The 23,876-nt window shown below is 37.6% G+C and overlaps 1 protein-coding gene across 3 annotated transcripts in view; it reads left to right on the top strand.

Annotated features, from left to right (window-relative positions):
• The window catches only part of CDC14A (cell division cycle 14A), a 169,954-nt gene that overhangs the window by 84,202 nt on the left and 61,876 nt on the right, over positions 1 to 23,876 (top strand). For all 3 annotated transcript variants that reach the window (XM_079110671.1, XM_079110669.1, XM_079110670.1), the window contains 3 exons: positions 5,850 to 5,937; positions 12,978 to 13,208; positions 18,324 to 18,462. In XM_079110671.1, the coding sequence (XP_078966797.1) occupies positions 5,850 to 5,937; positions 12,978 to 13,208; positions 18,324 to 18,462 (458 nt within the window). The remainder of the gene's footprint in view (positions 1 to 5,849; positions 5,938 to 12,977; positions 13,209 to 18,323; positions 18,463 to 23,876) is intronic.

A 23,876-nucleotide genomic window follows, 5' to 3' on the forward strand; every position in this document is an offset into this window, starting at 1 on the left:
CATATTATAGTGCAGCTTATCTGGGAACTATTTGTGAGAAAGCACTGGTCTGTTATAGCGGTCCACTGTAGGTGTTTCTTTACTCTTGGGCCTTTTTGGGCAAGTCTTCCCATTAGTATCAGAGTCAATGTTTTAAAAACAAGATCTGATTATATCTTTCCCCTATTTTAAGTCCTTCATGGCTTACACACTGACTAACATCCGGGAGGAAATGTAAACTTTTTACTGTGGCACAAAAGCCTGCCTTGGCATGGGCTTCCTTCCTCTCCCCTTTTTTCTTTTCCATCCATGCAGCTACCCAGAAGGGCACTGCTTCATGCTCTTGTGCCTGTGAACATGCTCTTGCTCCATCTTCCCACCTGCGAGCCCCTCTTTTCTCCCACCATGTTCATGTGTTCTACTGTTAAGTCATTCTCAGTCTGTGGAATCTCATCCATGCAGTGCTTTGTGATTCTTCTTCCACAGCTGCGTCTCCCCTGCACCGTGAGTGCTTGTGGGCAGGGACCACGTCCTATTTCTCTTTGTATGAATAAGTAACCCAGTAGCATGGTACATGCATAGTGGGCAGTCTTTAAATATGTTTCTGAAATGAAAGAACTAAAGAAGTGTGTGAATGAATACTTAGAAAGGAGTATAGCACTTTTCAAATATTTTGTGCGATCTATTTCCAGTAGAAAGTGACTAAGTCTTATTAATTAAAGATCCATTCTGATTTTGTAGTAACATTCCAAGGAACAGATTTTACTGTGGTAGACAACTTCTTGGAATAGTGTTTCTTTCTTTCATTATCAGCCAATCTGTGCTGCAATCTCTTCTTTAAAAAATCAGTTATTTGGGGCTGGAGAGAGAGCTCAGTCGGTAGAGTGCTTGCCTTGCAAGCACAAGGCCCTGGGTTTGATCCCCAGCACCAAAAAAAAAAAAAAAAAAAAAAAAAAAAAAAAATCAGTTATTTGCAGCATAGACTGCTATTTATTGTAATCTAAAATCCAGGGACTGTCTCCAGATTGACTGTAATCCTTCATTGCATAAATAAATGTTCAGGCTACCAGGAGTTGTAGCCTCCTGATTTTGCCCTTTAGCATGTCCCTTGGGAATGAGTAAAGTTTGTTAGATCTCCCATTGTCAACAAGTCACCTTAGGTCAACATCAAGAGTCAGTGTTGTTGAACACTTAAAAAAGTATGATGTTCAAGGCTTTGCCTTGGATTAGAATTTGTAAACTAGAATGTAATCTGGGTGTTGCTTGGTCTTCCATCTTCACTTGTTCATAGATTGTGGACTGGAAAAATGAGAGTGCCTGTCATAGGACTGGGGTCAAGCAAGCCTCAGAATGTAGGCATGTGGACATGTCCTCACCACTGGGAGCAATTATAGAGGTGTTCCTCCCATGGTGATCGAATTATTAGAACTATTAGAAGCATTGCCCTGGAGACATCCTATAGTATTGATTTCATCACTCAGAGGCCACAAGATTATAGAACAAGAATTCCTTTCTGGCCACCGCATCTGCTAAAGTGGAGGTGCCCAGTGTTTTCCTCATCTGCTAATAAATCACACCCATTGCTAGTTAAAGATCATGTTGGTTAAGTCTATAAAATATTTAGAGGCCTACCCTGTCCTAAGCAATTTCCCATGGTTTTTCCCCTTCCTCTTTAATTATTGTTTGGTCTTTGTCCTTTCTTTTCCCTCAAACTTCTTGAGAGAGCAGTCTGTATTCTACAACTAATTATGGTCTGGTTTATATCTTCATAATTCCACTGAAACTGTTGCAACACAGAAGTGAGAAAAACAAATGGCAGGGCTTGGTCTTCTTCCTATTTGATTTGCCCTGTGGCCACTTTCTAATTCTGGAAACTTACTTTCCTTTCCTAACTTGTAAGGTGCTGTCTCTTGTATTTCTCCCTCTCATCTCTGGTCTTCTTTCTTAAGCCATCTTGCTAGTCCTTTCTCTTCATTTGCTCACTCCTGTACTTTGCTCATCTGTGGGCCTCATGATTTCTGGTCATACACACGTTTCATGATTGAAAGCACCTGCTTTTGAGCTTCAGCAACCCTATATGAGCTGCTGTCCCCAGACCTTCATGTCTTGAACATTAGAATGACATCAGCAAATGTGCCCTGGATTTTTGCTCGCTGTTCTTTTATCAGCAGAGGTGTTCACTGGTCTGGACTGTCGGAATAAACCTCCAGGCCCACAACTGTTTGCCTCTTGCAGCCGTGGCTAGCAGAGATGAAGTAATCATCTGAACAGGACACTCCTCTTTCCCTCCTCCACACTGTCTCTCTCAAAGGCAGATCTAAATTAGAAATCTAAAGTTTATTACTTAAAGTCAAAGTTCATGGAAACTTAATTTAAACCAAACAACTCAAATATTTACTTGGCTTTAAGCTCATAAAGTACCCATCTTGACAGCATATTCACCTTTATGTAATACAACTACACTGTCAACACTAATTAATTGTTTTAGAAATTAAGGAAATAAAAGGGTACACTTTTAAAATGAATTTTAAAATAGGCATTGTAGTTCTTTCTTAATTTTTAAAAACAGTACTTGCCCCAACCTTGTACCTCTTGTGTACTTCTGTGTTGGCATTTATCAAAATTTAGTACAACTCTTCTTTAAAGGATCAGATGGTGATGGTAAATACCATCTGCCTCATAGTGTTGCTGTGTAGACTAAGTGAGTTGCATGGAGTCAGTCTATGTGTTGCCACTTTTAGTGTTATTTCTGCTTGTTTTTGTATTCCTTAAAAGAACAGAGAGAATGCTTTTTATTATTTTTTTATGTGACACTAAGTTGCAGTCCTTGGTATTTAATGAAGACTCAGCAAATATTTGAGCGAATGTTGAATTATGCTTCAAAATTATTTATTCATGTTGTCTGAGAAGTCACATCAATAAAAGAAGCAGTCTCTTAATTGTAAACTTCAGGATTATCTTTTCTTTTACTGTAGGCTTATTACAATGGCATATAGGCCAAATACTTTTTAACATTTGAGTGGAAAATATTTGCGACTGCTACAACAGAGGCACAGATGTATTTCTTAGAAGTTGTAAAAATTTGTGCTTTCAAAGCAAATTATATTTTAAGTGTACTCACCAGGAGAGTTAGCTATTCAAAAGAAATCTGTTGAATCTTTTGTGAACTGAAGACTTCTGCAGTAAAGTTAATAATAGCACCCAAATATATCAGTTTTAGGAATTCAGATTTTGTTTTGGGGTTTTCTCATAGTGTAGAACATCTATAGATTTCCTACATAATATTTGGTAGATTGTGACTTTATATTAGAAGAGGCTAAATCCTACTCTTGCCTGATCCTTGCTTAGATGTTTCTTTATAAAATGTCGTAGAGTTGGAAAGTACCTTGAGTTCCTATCTGATCTAGGTTTCTTTGAAGTGCGTGTTTGCTTGAAAAACCAATTTATATTATCTTAAACGTTCTGTTATTGATACTAGCATTTTTATAATTCACTGTGAAAGGAGACACATATATTAATTTTGGAAGGTTACCCAAGGAAGCTTCTGTTAGGTTAAAGTTGTAACTTTCTTATTAAATTTTTTTTCAGATTTAAGACATCAGTCTGTTATTTATTGTATCAACTTTATCCAGACTGCTAAAGATAGTCCAGTATTATCTAATGTTTATCTTTTTGGGTAGGAAAATTTGCAAACCTATTCTTTTGATTCTGAGAGATCATGGCCTCTCTCCTATATGATTGATTACAAAAGGTTATTATTTAACCAAACAGAAGTCTATGATCCAAATAAACAGATATAGCACAATTTATTTATCTGCTTATTTGGTGGCCAAGGACACAGATGTAGTGAACCTGGAAACTGGATTTCTTCTACTGTCCCTGAAGAGCTGATTTTAGACTTTTGATTAGAGTACACCTTTATTCTTGAATTTTTAAAGAATGCTTTAGGTGTATTAATTGCTCAAAATGGATATTGGATTATTAATTTAGGACTTTTATTTGAACAAGAATTAATGTTTAATTGCCATAGGAGTTGTATATTTGATTCTTTATTCAAATGATTATAAACAGATAGTCACACATATGTTTTTGTGACATTCATGCTGTTGCTAAGATTTTACTTAGGGCATTATAGAGTTATTATGTAATTACAAGTAGATTAATGCAATGCTGACATAACAATATATCATGTAAAGTTTTATTTATAACTTTTTATAGTTGGAAAGATATATCCTCATTTTAAAAATGAAAATGTATAGCCAAGTTTTGATTTTCATGGAAATGGTAATAATAATTTCCTTGATGATATTATTCTAATTTATTTAACAAATATTTATTGAGTTCTTACAGTAGAGTGCAGACTCTTACTTGGCTCAGGTTCCTATTATTGAGGTCATCTATATAAAAGACTGGAGAAGACAGCCTTTTATATAGATAGCCATAGATGCCCCTTGGAGAGAACCATGTTATTTCCCTGCCTTGAGATCAGAGACTAGGGAGGTGGGGTGGGGGTGGTATGTAGAGAAGACATAAGTGAAGAGGAAATACATGTATTTTGCGATAGATTGTACAGATGTCTCCCAACTACCTGCATTGTCCTGGGTAACCTTAGCCCTGTTCTGATGTCCCATGAATTCAGAGGGAAGAAAAGAAAATGAAGGGGATGATGGTGTGGTGGAAGTAGTTGACGTCTTTCTTGGTCTTCAGACCTTTTCTGATTATTCCTTAGAGTATATAGACTAGAGGATGACAGCTGATGATCAGTCAGCCCATAGTATTTAAAAACCTAATTTAAAATAATCACCATTTTCCGGAGATTTGGGACACAGAGGTAGAAGGATCCAAGTTCAATTCCAGCCTTGGCAATGCAGTGAGATCCTGTCTCAAAATAAAAAAATATAAAAGGTCTGGTGATGTAGCTCAGTGGTTGAGTGTCCCTGGGTTCTAAGTAACTAAAATTTATTTTAGTTACTTTTCTTTAATTTCTTGATTTCCTCAGATGATGCAAATAAAATAAAATAAAATAAAATAAAATAAAATAAAAATGAAAGTTAATATTTCAAAGACAGAGATTTTACTTGAAAATTTAAGGTTAGCCACATTCAAATTTTCTGCAGGGTGACTAATTAACTTGAGTGGAGGAGCATCCGCTTTTATTGCTTGGGTTTGCAATCCCTGCAGGAAACCTTGACTGACTCTAGCTTGTGGTGTACCTCCAGGATTTAATGAGTTTCTGTCCCTCCCTCTGCCTTCTTCCATTTTGCAGTCTTCAAATCAGCATCAACAATAGACATCAGCCCATCAAATCAGAAAAGATTTGGAAGTGTGTTCATCATAAACCTGATATTGACAGTTTTTCATTGCTTACCGTGTTCATGGAAATGTTTATGTCTCTCATTTTTTTCTTACCTCCCTTTATTTATTGCTGGGATAAACAATGTTTGTTTTAATTTCATTTCATTTCAGAGTGACCAGGAGACAAACTTATTTTAAGCAAAATACCATACCTTAAATAAACTAACTTTTCTTTCTTTCTTTCTTTTTTTTTTGGTGGTGCTGGGGATTGAACCCAGGGCCTTGAGCTTGTGAGGCAAGCACTCTACAAACTGAGCTATATACCCAGCCCCTAAACCATTTATACAGCCTAAACTTTTCATAGTCTAGACAGAAAAATTTCTCAAGTGAATTGAATTCATAAATATCATTTTGAGAATCAGATGTACATTTTTAAGTTATATTACTTTGTTTTCATATATGTCCAGTTGGTCTAGTACTAATAGACGGAAAAGCAGTTTTATTTGTAAGGGTTTCCTAAATTGTTTAAGAATTATAAAATATTTTTCTTCTCTTTTCTCACAAAATTCTGCCAGCGAGTTGAAAATGGTGACTTCAACTGGATTGTTCCAGGAAAATTTTTAGCATTTAGTGGACCACATCCTAAAAGCAAAATTGAAAATGGTAGGTTTTTCTTTACTTTAACCTCCAAAAATTTATTTTAGTTACTTTTCTTTAATTTCTTGATTTCCTCAGATGATGCTTTCTCTTGGTAATATTCTACACTCTATTCATGATCTAGAAAATTGAATAGTAACCAGTGTGTTGAAGGTTAAATTTCCAGTAGGCAGAGCTAGACCCACTCTTTTAAAACTAGCATGTTTTTTAGGTTGCTATACATAGAATGTTTTCTTTATCTAGTTACTAAAGAAGAATTTGATAAACAAATTGATTGCTAAACCACTAAACAGATTGCTGAATTCTGTAAATGTTTCTCAGATTCAGTTGGTTGTAAGAGTGTCCCCAAGGTATTCTTGAGGAGTGTCATACTGAGTGATGATAATGATGTTTATTTAGTACTGACTACATGCTAGTTTCTAGCATCATCTCAGTTAATATCCAGTAATTCTTAGATGTAGATTCTGTGATCTACATTTAAGAAGGAGAAAATGGAGGCTCATTAGTGGGATTTGCCCAGGGTCACATAGTGTGTGCAGAACTGTTATTCCAACTCAGAACTGGGCTCCTGAACATCACCACTATACTATACAATATGCTTAGTTCCTTTGAGACAATGAGTAAAAATTTTCTAGCTGACAGTAATAAAACTACTTATTTGCAGCAATGGGAATATGTATTCAGTAAAATAAAAACAAAGCAAAACATACCTCTTGAATGCAACATGATTAGCTATGTGAAGTTTGCCACTAATACTTGTTTTCTACTTATTCATCTTTTTTTCAATCTCCTAACATTACCTCGACGATATGTAATGATAGACATCAAGGGTTTAAGATTAGTTCACAAGGGAAGTAAATCAAATTGGAAAAAAAAATGTTATCCATGGACACAATAACTCCTATTTACTGTCTGGTTATAGGGGTGGAGTGCATCAGTTTTCCTTGGGAACCTAATTGGAAACCTCTTGTCTAGATTTACTCTTTTTATATCATCATAATCATCATCATCATCATCCCTACTTCTGAAATCTGGGTTTCATAATGTATTCTTATTCATATATTTAGATTTGACAGTTTGAGTTTCTACAAAATATGTATATCATTTCATATCTGTGACTACCTTGCAGGGAATCCTGCTTGAATCATGGTCACCCCTGCCCTCCCGTCATGGATAGTAATCCAGGTTTAGAGTTAAATAACAGGGGATCTCTATAGAGAAGCTAGAATTAGATCTGTTTGCTAAGGATTCTCATTTTGCTCTGTACATTGATTAATTACCCTCTATCATGTTGAGTTGTTAGGAACAACACATGGAGTACCTGAGGAAAGTGCTTTCTGACAGTTGGTCTTTTAAGACAGGGCTGATTAAACCTACCTTCTGTGCAAAAGTATTTGATGCAGGCCCAGGAAACCAGAAACAGTAGGTGTTCTGTTTGAGTAGTGGCTTCGTTGTTGGGTATTTGGCAAAGTTGAAAGAATTTTGCCATTTGGGATTCATATGTTTTACTGTTTTCTTACGTAGGAGATGGGAGGTATAATTTAAAAAATTCTCTAAAATATTTTTATAGAACTAATACATGCTTATTTTAAGAAGAGTGGAGAAAATGCAGATGGACTAATGGGCATAAAAGTCACCTATAATTCTACTCACATTTACTAGTTTTACTAATTGGAATAACCGGTGGTTTTTTAATTTCTTCCACCTGCTTCTCTTCACTTGTGCACATCTTACTTTCTCAGTGTAGATATCATTGTATATGTCTATGCATAAACACACATTTATAGTTTTTTTTTTTTTTTTACCAAAATAGGATCATAACATAATTGCCATCTCATAGCTAGCTTTTTTCACTTACATGTCGTGGATGTTTTTCATGGCAGTATATGTAGATCTATGTTATCATTTTGCATGACTGCATTGTCTATTATTCCCCTCTATGTGCCATAATCTTGTTAGTTTATTTTGAATGAGATAAAAGTTGTTTAGTTTTTCACATTTTAAAAACTGCTAGGGTCGGCATACCTATTCATTCATCTTTTACAGTTCTAGTTTCTTCTCCAAATTCTTAGAAATAGAATCACTGAATAAAAGAACATGTGTATTTTATGCAATTTTTTTGGTACTGGGAATTGAGTATAATTCTTAATTTTAAAGATCTTTAAAAAAACATTCTTTTTGGTTCCATATTGTAATATGGGGAAAGAATCATGGATGCCACTTGGTTTTATGCCAGGAATGGTGCTAAGCCTCTTGTACACATCATCTCTTTAGTAATCCACCCTCTGTAGGAGGTGATGGTTAGTTCATGTAAGACAAGGAAACTTAGAGGAGTTACATATTGTTCAGGTTCTTGCAGCCAGTACCAGGCATAAGTCTTTTTAATTCCAAATTCTGTGCTTTTAAAAATTGTATTACAGAGAATGAACATGTTACTATAGAAAATTTAGCAATACAGATAGAGAATAAAACTCTTAAAATTATATGAGCAAGAAATAACTATGGTTAAGATATTGCCTATATACACCTTTTTTTTTCTATACATATAATGTACCCTCTCATTGAGAAAAAAAGGTCTGACAGTGTTACTTTAATTTGTTGGCTTTTATGAGGTCTAGAACAATTTCATTTAAGATTCTCTTTGGTAAAATGTTGATATTTTACTGAAATCCCCATTGTAACATCTGGTGTTCATTAGAAGCTTCAGCATTTTTTTTTTTTTTTTTTTGTGAAGGGTTTTAACTTTGTAAATACTTTTGAATTTAAAATAAGTTTGTATTGGAATTAATAAATTTGGTCCAATTACATTTAGGCCTTGGTACATTCCTTAAATTTTTTTTTAATTTAAATTTTGAGGAACCTCCTCATTCCTGAGGAGACTGAAGGTCATTTTAGGGAGTATGTTAGTAGAAAAGCTGAGATTTTTGAGGAATTAATCAAATAGCAAAAGGAAGCCCTACGCTCTTGGGATGGACCAGAATGTATTCTAAGAATGTTCAGGGTGTTTGTGTCAACAGAGAGAACTAGAAGTCTTGCTTAGCCATCTTGGTTCACACTATTTTGACAATAGGGAAAGAGGAGTCCTACTTTTTTGTTTGTTTGTTTAACAATTTTGAATTGATGAATGATAGCAGTTGAATAAAACAGATATTTTAGGTTTCAGATTTACAAAGTCTTTTAAGTAGTAATGTCATTTCAACACTCCCTCCCTCCCTCTCTCTCTCTCTCTCTCTCTCTCTCTCTCTCTCTCTCTCTCTCTCTCAGGGAGGGGGAGGTGGTGTAGAGGTGAACCGAGAAGCAGAATTCAAGCAATTTGAAGCATAAACCTGTTCTTTTAATGAGAGCAGATTGGTGTAACGACCCTGAGCAGGTTGAAGAGTGGCTCCTAGATTCCTTACTGGTTATATGAACTTCAGTGAGCTCCACAGCTCTCTGACCATCAGTTTCCTTATACATCACAATAAGGGAAGTTTGATTACATTGCAGGTGTCTGGTGAGGATTAGAGATTATTTGAACAGCTTGACCACGTCAGGCACACAATATGCCCTTAATAGATCTCAAATATTATGATTACATTTCCATCTTTGACCTTTTTGTCCCATAATTCCAGATGTAGAACACCAATGAACACTTAAATTGAACAACAAATATACCACTCATGGTAATTATGAAATAATTACTGTTTTCAGAGGTCTATTCTTTTGAGAAAAGTAATAGGCGAATGATTAGAGCATTTGAAAAAAAGTTTCTATATACCTATGAAAAATATACAAAAGATATATAAGCTCGGGATTATAATTTCCAACCTATTTTATGCACCTGTGTCAATTTTGTTGAAATATTTGCAGAATTGAAAATTTGGGACTTCACTGGTTAATGAGCCTAATCAGCATATTTTATATCTTCCGACATTTCCTTGTCCCTTTTGCAGTTTTCACTTTTAATAATGACTAGGTGGACTAGTCATTTGACTCTGCTGTTCTTAGTCTCATAACTTCAAAATGAGTGGTTGTGAAGAGATGAATTTTAAAATCTCCTTCAGCTTGGAAGTCTTTCTGTGTTGTGTCAGCGCCACTGCCAGGTAGAGCCTGTGCCTCGCTGATGCCACGGCGCCATCTAGTGGCCAGATGCAGCCAGGGTTGTATGAGTGCTCGCTCTGGGTGGGCTGCAGGACTCCCAGGGAGCTTTCACATTGCTAAAACCAGCCCCCCAGGATAACCACACACAGTTGCTGAGAGCGCATGGCTCTCAGATGTTGAAAATCTGTCTGCCAGAGTCCAAATGCCCCACCTCTTAAAACCTGTGTGTGCACGGACCAGTTAGCTTTTCAGGCACTAGTAGCCGGAGTAATTGTAGGGTTTAATGTGATAATTCACATGGAACACTCCGCATACTGCCTGGCACGCCATAAGTGCTCAATAAATGTTAGGTGTGATCATTATTATTATTAAAAAGTCTGTTGTCATTTTTTATAGTTCTGTCTAGTGTCCATTTCTCAAAAGATATCTTACTAATAGTGTGTTTGAGGATATTAGCTAAACCTCCATTTACTCCTGATGGAAATTCATATAAGAAAAGAGATTCTTACAGCCTTGATTGTACAGAGGGAGGGATGGCACCTAGCCAAGCAGGTGCCATCACAGAGGTAAAAGGAATCCCAGGAATAAGACAGGCTCCCTTTAGCCTACCACACCCAAGGAAAGCTCCCTATGTGTTTGGAGTCCCTCTACTTCTTATTCCTTGCACGATGGAAAAGCTCTTATTTCCTCATGCCAACCATGGTTCTTCTCCCACTTAGTCTACAGACTTGTTGCTAGGAAATAATTTGAGTAAATAAACCAACTAGGGAAGCAGACTTGATTTTTGCAAGTAGAAGAGCATGTGCTTTCTCCTCATGTGTGTGTATAGGTTGCTGTTTTTACACAGAAGATGTTAAGTTACCTTTATGTCCTGTTTGCTCAATAGTCTATGAAAATCATGCATTCGGGTTGCGATTAGTTAGGCCTGCCTTCCAATTCTGCTTCCAATTCTGCCTTCAGTCTTGTGATCTTGGCAGAGTCTTCCAGTTAGGGCTCTTGGTTACAGGCAATAGAATCAACTGTGGTAAATTAAACTAAAAAGGCATTTATCGGAATATGTTGGGTAACTCGCTGACTCCAAGAGGAAGCTGGAGAAATAGGCTTAGAAAACACACAAGATTTTTGGGAGATAGTGTATCTTCAGGGTCTAGGCAGGAAATGGGAACCACTCTAGGTATTCCAAACAGAAGGAATTTAACTCCAGGAGTCTGCTACAAAGAAGTCTAAAAAGTAAAATACGCAACAGTGAAGAATCTAGAAATTATGGAAGACACAACTAATGCCTTTAAGGCTGGGGTTAGAGAGATGAAAGTGGAATTACTAGAGCCAGGGAGCATTGAGGAGAAGCCAGATGGCTGGAACTCAGACCTCTGGAGGTCATGCTACAGAGCACTGTTTGGATTGGGGACTGAGGAGTGGAGACCAGAAGGCTGGGCTCTGGCCCTGCAGCAGTGCAGCAGGCTGGTACTGGGAGTGCCACCCTGGGTGGGGAGCTCTGGCTGCTCTCCTCTTCGGCTGCTGATGTGCTACTGATAGAATGGGAAGAAGGCCCTTTTCTGGTTGCCCTTTAGTGTCTTCTATCTTTAGAGTCAACAAAAAGGCACCTAGATAGGTAGTCTGGGAAGGATAATATGTGGACCTCAGCCCCAGCATCATAGGGCAGGGTATAAAAGGGTTGGCTTGGAGTTGAGAGAAAATGAAAAGGACCAGCCCAAGATCCAAGGCAGCAGGAAATGCAGCTGAAGGAACAGTGCAGAAGCCATCTGGCTTTGCAGGTCACTCCTGCTGCCTTGGAGCCCCATTTTTGAATGAAGTTATTTTACTTACCTACCCTGGATGGGTTATAGATGTGGGGATCAGTGTGCTGGGCATTTGTCCTCTTAACTCTTAGGGCTGCTAGGCAAGGCCTGAAGTGGCCAAAGCTCCCACTGGTTACCTCGGTGGATTGGCCTTGACTAGGTCTGGTCTGTGACTCAGTTGATTCTCTAGCTTCTAGGAATGCTCACATGGTGGTGGACATCATCAAGGAGTTGGAAAACTTAGCATCACAGAACCCACCCCCCCAATAGAAAATGTTCACCAAAAAGGTTCTCTTTTAGCTTCTTTTTCAAGTTAAAAATTATTTTATATTTTACACTGACAAAATTTTATGTATTCATGATGTACAATGTGATGTTTTAAAATACTGTACATTGGCTAAGTCCAATTTAATGTGTACATTGCCACACATATTCATCAATTTTTTTGTGACTTTTTTTTTTGACATTTCTTAAAATGTCCTCTTAGTTACTTTCAAGTATACAGTGCATTGTTATTAACTATAGTTACCATGCTGTACAGTAGATCTCTTGGATTTATTCCTCCCGTTTAACTGTTTTTTTGTATCCCCAGCTTTTAGTGGCTTAATCTGTTAAATGGGGTTAACCATCCTCAATGGTTGTTTTGAGAATTAAAAGAGAAATTATATACAACTGTGGCTTGTGCATGAAGGTGCTTTATGATCATGAATCTATCCTATTGGGGGATTGTGCTATAGATTAAAGCTATACATCTGGCAAAAAAAAGTTTTAACTGTAGCTGAAATGTATTTGTCAAGTGAAAAATAACATTCAAGGGGGAAGTAAAATCACCAAGAATCATTCCATTTCTTATGCACATTGGAGTACTTAAAGAATGCCTTTGTTTTGGGGATGGGTACATATGTCCTCGGGATTTGAATCCTAGAGATTGAGATTTTGAACTTTAATGGGCTGTTTCAATACTTAGAGAAGGTTTTGGTTTTAACCCCCTCTGACGTTTCAGTTACACAGACTGCTTTTATGAGCTTCTGGAACCTTTTATACCCTCATGAAACATACTTTCTTTTGAAGTCTGTTGAGATTTCTGCACTTTGTGGTTCAGGGTGTGTGTCTGGGTTATGTGAGATGAAGCGTATGCCTTCTGCTTATGGCTTCTTTTCCCTTTAGGTTACCCTCTTCATGCCCCTGAAGCCTACTTCCCTTATTTCAAAAAGCATAACGTAACTGCAGTTGTGAGACTGAACAAAAAGATTTATGAGGCGAAGCGCTTCACAGACGCTGGCTTCGAGCACTATGACCTCTTCTTCATAGACGGCAGCACACCCAGTGACAACATCGTGCGAAGGTTCCTGAACATCTGTGAGAACACCGAAGGAGCGATTGCGGTCCACTGCAAAGGTGTGTGCGAGGGCTGCCTACTCATGGAGCGCATGAGCACGGGTGATCTGAAACCCAGGAAATAATGTGAAACAATGACCTAGTGAGTTAGAAAACTAGGGTTTTTTTAACTTCAGGAAAAACCTTTTAATTTAATTTAATTGCATCATGAACCCATTTTAATAACCCTTCCTAAGGAAAGAAATGCTAGGGCTTGGACAGTTGACGGTGGTGTGACTTCTTGACAATGCAGGTTTTCTGACCTTAACCTTTCCAGGCCCACCTCATTGACACTGTATATCTCAGGGGGAAATAGCTCAGCAATGTCCTTAGGCTGGCTGGCAGGAACAGCTTTGAATAGGTCAAATGGCCAAGAAGCAAGTGTCATTAATTCCCCTTTCTCCTTTTCTTGTAGAATTGCTCATCTCCTCTACATCTTTTCTACTCATCTGATATTTGGTGTTTCCATTCTATGACCCCCATCCACCCCCTGTGCCTCCCGTTTCCTGTTTGTCTTTTGTATCATGGAACTGAGTGCCCCTTGCCAGGGGTAATCACCTTACTCACTGGCCAATGATGGGAACTGCCTCTTAGGATGAACTGAAAGTCTTGGTTGTGTAAATGAACCTCTGGTCTCTGGGGTGGATACTTTGGGGTAGGAATTGCTCAGAGTATAGGAGGTAAAGGGTTGTCACATTTAGTAAATAAAAATACAGAATGCAGCTAGGCAGGATCCAGCAGCTCCGGAGGCTAAGGCAGGAAAATCTTGAGTTCAAAAGCCAGCCTCAGCAAAAAGTGAGTCACTAAGCAACTCAGACCCTGCCTCTAAATAAAATACAAAATGGGGCTGGGGGCGTGGCTTAGTGATTGAGTGCCCCTGAGTTCAATCCTTAGTACAAAACAAAAACCAAAAAACAAAACCCAAGAAAACAACAACAAAAAACAGGATGCCCAGTTAAATTTGAATGTTATATAAGTAGTGATTTTTTTTTTTTTAAGTAAAATTATATCCTAAATATTGCATGGAGTGCATGTTTTTTTTTCATATTTTTTAAAAAATATTTTTCACTTGTAGATGGACATGGTACATTTATTTATTTATTTAATTTATTTACTTTTATGTGGTGCTGAGGATCGAACACAGTGCCTCACACGTGCTAGGCAAGCACTGTACCACTGAGCCACAACCCCAGCCCCACACGTTGTTTTTTGTGACAACCCTATGTCATCTACTTAGAAAATATTTGCTTGCCTAATCCTAGTTGTTAGACTGCCAGGAGGTTTACTTCTAGTTTAGATTTTCCAGTCTGGTGGAAGATATTTTACTAGAATCTTTGATTTTAGTAATGAGAAATCACTTCAGCCACCTTGAGATGAGCCTCCAGTTTCTTGCATGCAGCTCTTCATTGTTGCCACTGGGTGGTGCTGTTCTCGTGGTTTTGCGTCTGAAAATGGGTTTTTGTCGTATTTTATGCTAATTGGCTAGTAGGTGTTGGGGATGGTACTGTTCTTTTCCTGTGCCTAGTGTTGCTGTAACTGCCTTATTCAGACGAGTGTGGCTTTGGTTCTGACAGAAATTAAAATACCACTTTGTAGGCCCTTGTTTCTATGTTTAAGATTTGAGTAGGTGGAGGTACTTCGCTGAATATATGAGCAGCAACGGGAGGCTGCACTTCACCGGAGACTGGAAGAGGTGCAAGTGAATATCACGTGGCCCCTGATTTAGACAAGGGCTCCTGAAGTCAGGCTTCCTCCTCCTGGACTAACCCTGCCCCGCTGTCCCTATCAGCACAGGACCCCCTGATTGGCAGGACGTCCCCTCTGCCTGAGTATTGCTGGGAAGGTATTCCTCGCTCACTCCTTTGTAAGCACTGCTTTCTGGTTATAGCAGGGTGGCTTGGCATGGGTGTGTTTCATTTACCCCTTAAGTTTGCTTTCCCTCCCATTTTGTTAAAGATTGCCCAGATTCAAGAAAATCCCAGCATTTCACATATTTCAAATATCAGTAGAACTTGAGAACTGATGGGAATATAGCAGCAATTAACATTTAGTAGAAGATATTCATATCTTCTCTTCCAGAGTCTAGTTTTATTGGGTGCAGTGGTACAAGTCTGTAATCCCAGTGGCTCAGGAGGCTGAGACAGGAGGATTGCAAGTTAAAAGCCAGCCTCAGCAACTTAGCAAGGTCTCAAAAGGAAAAATAAAGAAAGCTGGGGATGTGGCAGTGGTTGAGTGCCCCAGAGTCCAATCCCTGGTACCAAACAAACAAAAAACCTCCCCCAAAGAGAAAACATCAAGGTTTAATTTTATATAAAAAAAAAGTAATATTTTTGCTTGAATTAATTTGGCCTTTTTTTTGAATCAGTTTTATGACTACCTGGTCATATAATCTATCTGTGGATTAACAGTCCATAGCCTGGATTGACAAATTTGAAAGAGAAGAAATACAGAGCTTTCATTAAAACTCAGCATCTTTCTTAATAGTATTCTTCATCCAAGAAACATTGTGAAAATAAAACTCTCTGGTGTCAAACATTCTTGTTACAGGTATTCTCTGTATATCCTTGACCTGTGAGTATTTACTTTTAGGGTATGTATGTTTGATGATGTATATATGTATGTATATGTCCATATGTCATATATATAAAATCTAGATACTTATAGCAGAGATTTTTGTATTTTAAGATCAGAACCTTTAGCAGTGAGATGAGTTCCTATACAAGAAAGTCAGGTTTTATGTGGTGACACCTTTTTAAGAGTGTTTTACTTCATTTGCTTCCACTCGTACACACATGAAGAATACTTTTTTAGGGATTACATTTTCAGTTTAATTACAACTGTATTGCTTTTAATAGCATACTTATCTTCTAAAGGCCTATTAATTATTTTGACATCTGCCTTAATTAAGTCAGCTTATTTTTTTGGGAATTCAAGCAGCACTCAGTATTTTAATTGAACTAAAAGGCAGAGGGAGAGAGAATCTTATGTCTAATGAACTTTGGTAGCTACTAGAAAGGGCATGAAAATGTCATGCCTCAACATATAAAGCCTTGTATACAGAGACAAACCAGAAACTAATTTGCTGAGAATGTGTGAAACCTTACCACTGTTCACTTTGTGGTTGATGAAAGGAATGCTATGAATTCTTCAAATTTCCTACCACAAATAATAATCTAAAATACAACAACATTGTGATATTTCGATATGCAATTTTTTGATGTTCTATAGGGATTTCAGAAGATGGCTGGAACTATAAAGCTACTGGAGTTTGACTTGGTATAAATAGAACACTTTCAACCTCTTGTCATGCTGTGCCAGGGAGCCCTTTAATTATGAACGCTTTAAAATTTTTGTTAAAAGTTTTGATAGAAACTTAGTGAAGTATTCCTATTCTGTTCACTGTGGCAAGAGCTCCCAACTATTGAGTGCTAAGTAGGTTCTTTTTATAGATCTAAATTATAGACTCTTTTTAAAAGAGGGAAGCAACTTTAGTTTCAGAGAAATTTGAAAATTCTTTGCACCACCTTTTTGATTGTGAGTAGGACTAGGAGCCTAACTGAGGGCATCAGACAGCTCCTTGCACAAAGCAGGGCATGGTAAGAGAGTGTGTCTCCATGAAGATGCCTCCGCTCTCCAGGTGGAGACCCGCTTTGTGACCCTGGAAACCAGTGCTGGCCTCCTGCTGCTGACCCAGGATGTTCAACTGTGTTTTCTCTGAGCAGTTACCCTGTCAATCGTAGACTTATCCGGTATCTGGGGAATTATCAGTTATGGGCTCCGGGTGAAGCAGAAGGAAAGGCAAAAATTACTCTTACCTCTTACTATTAAAGAGCCCCCTGAGACCATAATTAAACTTTATTCTTTTCTAAAGAACGTTGACGTTTGATGTGGGGCAAAAGGTACTTCAGATGAAAATAGGATGTGTATGCACTTCCTCTAATAAAATGTTAGATATATCCTTTAAATTTTTTTTTTTTTTTTTTTTTAAGGAAAAGACTTCCAGGCATCTACAGACATGAACTTGGCTGTCGTTTCATTTTCATTCTTGATGTGTATTGTCAAACCAGGCATTATGGAGCAAAATTGTTTTGGGGGAATGGTGAAAAACCTTTTTCTGTATAAAGTACAGATTTACATCTAATGCATATATAGATGTGCAGTGTATCTGTGTGTGGCAGTACAATTTTATGGGGAAAGATAAGGAAAAACAAAATAAAACAAAATGTAAAGAGGCTCCTGGGGGAAAAATACACGTAAAAAAGGTCGTGAAATGCTGATTTAAAGATGTACCTTTTTGCACCTTAACATTTCTGAAATTAGGATGGATTTTTAAATTGATGCGTGCCATGGTTTCATATTTTATTGGCCAAACTTAAGTAATGGTTTGTATTGTACAATTAAGTGGTTTGATGGTGTGTAAGGTTTGTTGAAACACTGTGAATTTTTCAAAGTACTAGGGAAGATGAGAGAAGAATCTATTGTTTGACCAGGGAAAACGGACAAAAGGACTCCTCAAAACAAAACAAACCAACCCAGGTCTGGACTGTGTCAAGCTCACAGTTAGAAAATGGCTGCATTGTTAGAGAAGCCTTTGCCTCTAATAGAAAACCCCCAGAAGATTCCTCAAAAACAGCCATTAACTTTTCCCTATTTCCTTTTTCTAACTGAAGGTTTTCATGGATGAAATCAACATTGTACCAGTTTCCTAGGTCAGAAGCATCAGTCGTTTTTAACTTTCCTTGTGACCCAATTGAAATTCTCATTCAGCTCTTTCTTATTGCCACGTCCTCACCCCTCTCAAACCCGCTTCTCTTCTGTCTTACTCTTCCATCTTGTCTCTCTGGCCCCTGTCTCTTTCTCTTTCTGATCCAGCTGGTCTGTGGCTGCCAGATCCTTTTGCTTTCATCACATCAGTTTCTCCGTTGTGCCCCCTCCCACCCCCATGACATTTTCACTTTGCCCTTTACACTGGTTAGAGAAAAATACAGATTTCTACATGGTAGCAATTGCATGTGTGTTAGCTGCTAATATTATCATTACACTTGGAGCCAGTGCAGTTTCTGGTAGGGTTTAATTTCAGTTTTTATGTGGATGCATTTGCTGAACTTTGTATTCATCTGTGTTCCTCTCTTATAGCTGGCCTTGGAAGGACAGGGACGTTGATAGCCTGTTATGTAATGAAGCACTACAGGTTTACACACGCCGAAATCATCGCTTGGATAAGAATTTGCCGGCCAGGCTCCATCATTGGGCCCCAGCAGCACTTCCTGGAGGAGTAAGTGTACCCTCAGTATTTTCATGGTACATCCTTGTTCCTGACCCTTTCTACTTCTTCTTCCCCAGGTTCTGGACTGTGTCAAACTCACAGTTAGAAAATGGCTGCATTGTTAGAGAAGTCTTTGCCTCTAATAGAATATTGTTGATTTGACAGCTAATGCATTCTCACTTTGTACCTTTTATATCTCTTGGATCAGGTGAGAGTGAGAAGAAAATCACAGAGCCATCTCTGCCTACCCCTTTTCTGTCATTTTCTATGTGTGATCTGGCTACAGTGCAATTTTCTAATGTCATCCCACTTGGCACTTTTCATTCTTTTCTTTTGTTTGCATGTCTAAAAGCAGAATGAAATAAAAAAACACAACTAAGGTCAGCAGTGATTTCACTAAGTTTGTTTCTCCTCTGACAACTAACTGAACTGCTAATGAGGCTGCACCTTCTGAATATACCCAAGAAGTTACCAAGGAAAGAAAAGGGAGAACTGGGTTTTAGCCCTGGCCCTGCGACTTACCAGCTTTATGACCATCATTTAGAAGAATGCTTATAAATTCATTTATTCATTCGCATATTCATTTGTGAACTTTTCAGTGCAACCTCAACCCACTGGGTAGAAAGATTTAACCCGTAAGGGCACAACCCTTTCTGGACCACCTGGCTGCTTCTTAAAATGTTACAGCTTACCATCAATTTACCCATTAATAAAATGAGTAGGTGAAGTTGGCACTAGTTGACCCAGGACCAGCTCTAAAATGTTATCAATTAATGACCTACTGAAACTGCATTTTTTTCCCTTTTATGTTGGGATAATATTCTTTTCCATGTAATTATTCCTTTCTAATTTAAATCATTTTAGTTTGTAAGAAACAAATGATCATGAATTTCATAGAAAGGTGCCGCAAGTAAGCTCTTAGCATCTGAAGGATTAAGAAGATTTGAACCTGCTGAGAAATTACTTCAGTTGTCAATACTGTAGGGAATAACTTAGAAGAAAATAAATTCTGAAAAATGAGCAGTTATACCTTAGCTTAAAAGCAAGGAAGAAGGGAATAATTTTTCAAGGAAAAACATGCAAGAACAGGATTCATTAAGAAGAGGAAACTTCAAGGGTTTTACCTGTGGGGTACAAATAATTCTGTTATTAATGCTTTATTCTCAGTCATATTTCTCAACCAGTGGTTTCCTCTGTTTCCTCTCTTGTGCATTCTGTTCTCCTACAGTGTGGAGCTTTGTAGAATGAATCTTCAGGTGCTTATTTTATTAATTACTTACCAAGTTGAATAAGTGGCTTTAGGGTTAAAAAACAAAAACCAAAAATACTCCTCAGCCTAATTCTTTGAGCCATTTAATCCGTCTTAAAATTATGGGTTGGAAGAAGGTTCATTCAGTCCGTAGAACACTTACTTGCACCAGGCCCTGCATCGTGCAGCTCATGAGGCAAGGAGGTGCAGTGGAGAATGCCATGGCCCAGGTCACCTGGTTTTCAGGGTGTCAGATACCACAACCTGCCACTTCCTGCCTATGCACACCTTCAGACCTCCCTGTTGTGCCTCTTCTATGCCATATCACAAGGTGATACCAGAAGAAATTTGGGTTATAAAGGAACAGGCACTCTGGGTTGAAGAAAGGTTTTTTTCCTTTATGGGTACATAAGCTGTATTACTCTGGAAATTTCCTAGGTTGTGAGTCATACTGTGGTTTTCCAAGTATTTGTGAAAACTGAGGTGCAGGAATGACTCTCTTGTCTAACTCCAGTATGAAAGTAAGTCATTGTAATGCTCAGGTGAGAACCTTCGGAAGGCAGACATCTTTTTGTCTTAGGCATTGTGCCTTTTATATTTTGCAGTGTTTCTTCCAGAACTTGCATAGAAAAGTGCCTGTGGGGCTTATGGGCTTTCCCAGGCATTATTAGATCTCTTTCCTCAGGGCGATTGTCTCTGGCCTACTCTGCTAAGTATTTGAACTTGACATTTACTCTTTTAGTTTCTTCTCATATTTTCCTCTCCCAAGCTTGTGTCTTGACACATTCCAGGCATTGTTTGGTGTGTTGGTGGCATTCTTCCATCCAGCAGATGGTGGTTGTATGCACACCCTGTGTCAGGCAATGCTCTCTCCCAGGGAAGGACGCGGCAGCCAGGGTCCTTACTCTTAGGGTGCATGCCTTTCTAGTGGAAGGAACACACAACACAGTAAGCAAAAATGTACATTTATATGCAGGGTGACGTCTGATGGTAAGTGCTCTGAAGGGGTGACAGAAATGGGGGAGGGGTGGCACACAGGAGTGGGGAGAGCTCTTGGGAAGGGGAAGCAAGGAGGACATCTCTGAGGAGTGCTGAGACCTAAAGGCAAGAAAGAGCAAGTCCTGTCAAATCTGAATTGTATTCCATGCAGGGAGTCCATGAGGGTCCTGAGATGGAAGCATGCTTTGTGTTTTAAAACTGGGAGTACAGGTTAATATGAAAAGAACATAGTAAGCTGGGTATGCTCAGTGAATTTTGACAAAGCAGCTACAACTGTGGAACCTTCCCGAGATCAAGAAGTAGAACATTACCAGTATCCAGAGGCACCTCTTGTGTCTTTTCCCATTCATCACCCAGTTGTTCCATCAAAGAGAACCATTCCAGAGATGAGTTTTGCCTATTTCTGAACCTTCTGTAGAGGGAACTCCTGCAGTACATGTAGACGTCTGGCTACTTTTCCTCCACATCATCCTTGCTGCTGTTGGTGGAAACAGCTTGTTCATTTCCATTGCTATCGTGGCTTGAATAGATGACATTTTATTTCTCTGTTGATGGATATTCAGGCTGTTCTCAGTTGTTGGCTGTTTCATGATTTTGTGTGGTCTGGTGGATGTACACCTATGGGTGGAGACAGTTGGAGGTGTGTATTCAGCTTTAGCAGATATTAAACAGTTTCCCAAAGTCAGTATGACTGTTTATTTTCTCATCAGCAGTGGCTTGTTTGTCTTAAATTCTAGCCATTGGATTTTGTTAGTTGTGGTTATTTGCTGTGTAGTATTAATTTGCGTCTCTGTGATAACTAATGAGATTTGAACATTTTTTCATGGTTATTGGGCATTCATATTTCTCTTCTATGAAATAGCTTTTCATGTCTCTTGGACATTTTCTGTTAAATTGATTGTCTTTTGCTTGATCTGTAAGGATAGTCTGAATACAGAGCCCATTTGATGTAATGCAATACTCTCGTGGTGTGCATTTCACTCCTACTTAATGGCGTTTTTTTATGAACAGAATTTTAAAGTAGCAGTACAGTCCAATTTCATGAACTTTTTTCCTTGTAGGTAATGCTTTCTGTGTACTAATTGAGATGTATTTGTTGCTGGGCATGGTGGCATATGCTGTAGACTCAGCTAATTGGGAGTCTGAGGTTGGAGGATCACTTGAGCACAGGAGTTTGAGATGAGCCTGAACACCATGAGACCCTGTCCAAAGAGAAAAAAAAAAAAAAAAAAAAAAAAGATATCTTTGTCAACTCCAGAGTATAAATATGTTATCTTCCAGAAGCATTATTGATTTTTTCTATTGCATTTAGTTCAACAATTCATCAGGAATTGCTTTAAAGCATATATCATGAGATAGGAGCCAATATTGTCCCCCACCCTGCATCAATATTCATGTGACCCAATACAATTTATTGAAAAGAACACCCTTTTCCTTTTGCTTTAAAGTGTTACCTTATCATAAATCAAGTGTCTGCATATGTTTGTTTTTGGACATTGTATTCCATTCTGTCAGTTTGTCTAACTTGACACCAATACCTTAGGTCAGAATCACTGACTTTTTAAAATGAGTCTTAATATCTAGAAGTGTAAGTCCTTGATTTTTTTTTTTTTTTTTTTGGTACCAAGTATTGAACTCAGGGGCACTTAACCACTGAACCACATCCCCAGTCCTCTTTTTTTTTTGCATTTTGTTTAGAGACAGGGTCTCACTGAGTTGCTTAGGGCCTCACTAAATTGCTGAGACTGGCTTTGAACTTGCAGTCCTCCTGTGTCAGCCTCCCAAGCCACTGGGATTACAGGTATGTGCCACTATGCCTAGCTAGTCCTTTGATCTTATTCAAGATTGTTTATAGCTTTGATCTTATTCAAGAATATGTTGCTACTTTCATTTATTTAGAGCCTTTAAAATTTTAATAATTTAAAAATGTCTTTAATTTTCTGTGTAGAGGAGTTAGATGTCTTTTATTTGAATTTACTGAATGCATTGTAGAGGTATGATGTTTTAGTTTTATTTTCTAGTTGTTTAAGGCTGGAGTATAGAATTAGAATTGATATAAAAAGCTTAGTTCAATTAGTTTTCCCAATTGTACTTTTGTGTGACCACAAACCAAGACAAGATCTAGAATATCTTTGAAAGTCCCATCATGCCTCTTCTCAGTCAGTGCACCCTGACACAACTCAGAAGCACTTGCTTCTGATTTCTATCACTGTGGATCAGTTTTGTCTGTTCCTGGGCTGATGATGAATTATACTGATTTTTCAAATTCTGAGCCATAATGCATGATACACCATGTATTGTTATGTGGATGACTTCTTTTCCTTTCTTGCTTAAAAAATGTTTTTGAGATTGATTTATTCTGAGTATACATGTAGTTTATTCTTTATTATTGCTGAGTAGTTTTCTGTTATATGAATATATTATGATATAGTTGTTAATGGACATTTGGATGATTTCTAATTTTAAATTATGAATAAAGCTTCCATGAATATTTTTGTCTAAGTTCATTTATAGACATATGCTTTCATATTCTTTATTTAAAAAACCTGGGATTAAATTGCTGGGTCATAGGGCTAAGTACAATTTAACTATGAAAACCCACCAAAGTGGTTGAATCATTTTATACACTGGTAAAGTGTGAGAGTTCTAGCTGTGCCTTATCTGTGTCAGCATTTTATATTATAAACATTTTCTTTCTCATTCTGATTGGTTTGACATAGTATTTTATTATGATTTCTGATGACTAATGATGTTGAATACTTTTTCATTTTTAATATACATATATTATCTTTTGTGAGGTGTCTTGGCCAAGTCTCTTGCCCATTTTAAAATATTAGTTTCTTAAAATTATCACATTGTAGTATATATGTCTCTATATATTTTATATATCTACTACATATGTTTTATTTATTTTGTATACAAGCTTTTGTCAGATACATAGACTCTGTGTCTTTTAGTGAGCAAAATCTTAAAATTTTGCTGAAATTGAGTTTTGAAAATTGACCTTATATTCTATAACCTTGCTAATTTCACTTATTCTAGTAGTTTTTTTCTTTTTTTCTTTATTGCACTGGCTCAGTTGGAAGTGGTAGTAAAAGTAGCTATCTGTGTTTTGTTCCTGATGTAAGGGAGAAAATATATCATTAAATATAATGTTAGCTGAGGGATTTCAAAG

Source organism: Sciurus vulgaris, assembly GCF_902686455.1.
Source record: "Sciurus vulgaris genome assembly, chromosome: 1".
In the NCBI taxonomy this organism is placed as follows: domain Eukaryota; kingdom Metazoa; phylum Chordata; class Mammalia; order Rodentia; family Sciuridae; genus Sciurus; species Sciurus vulgaris.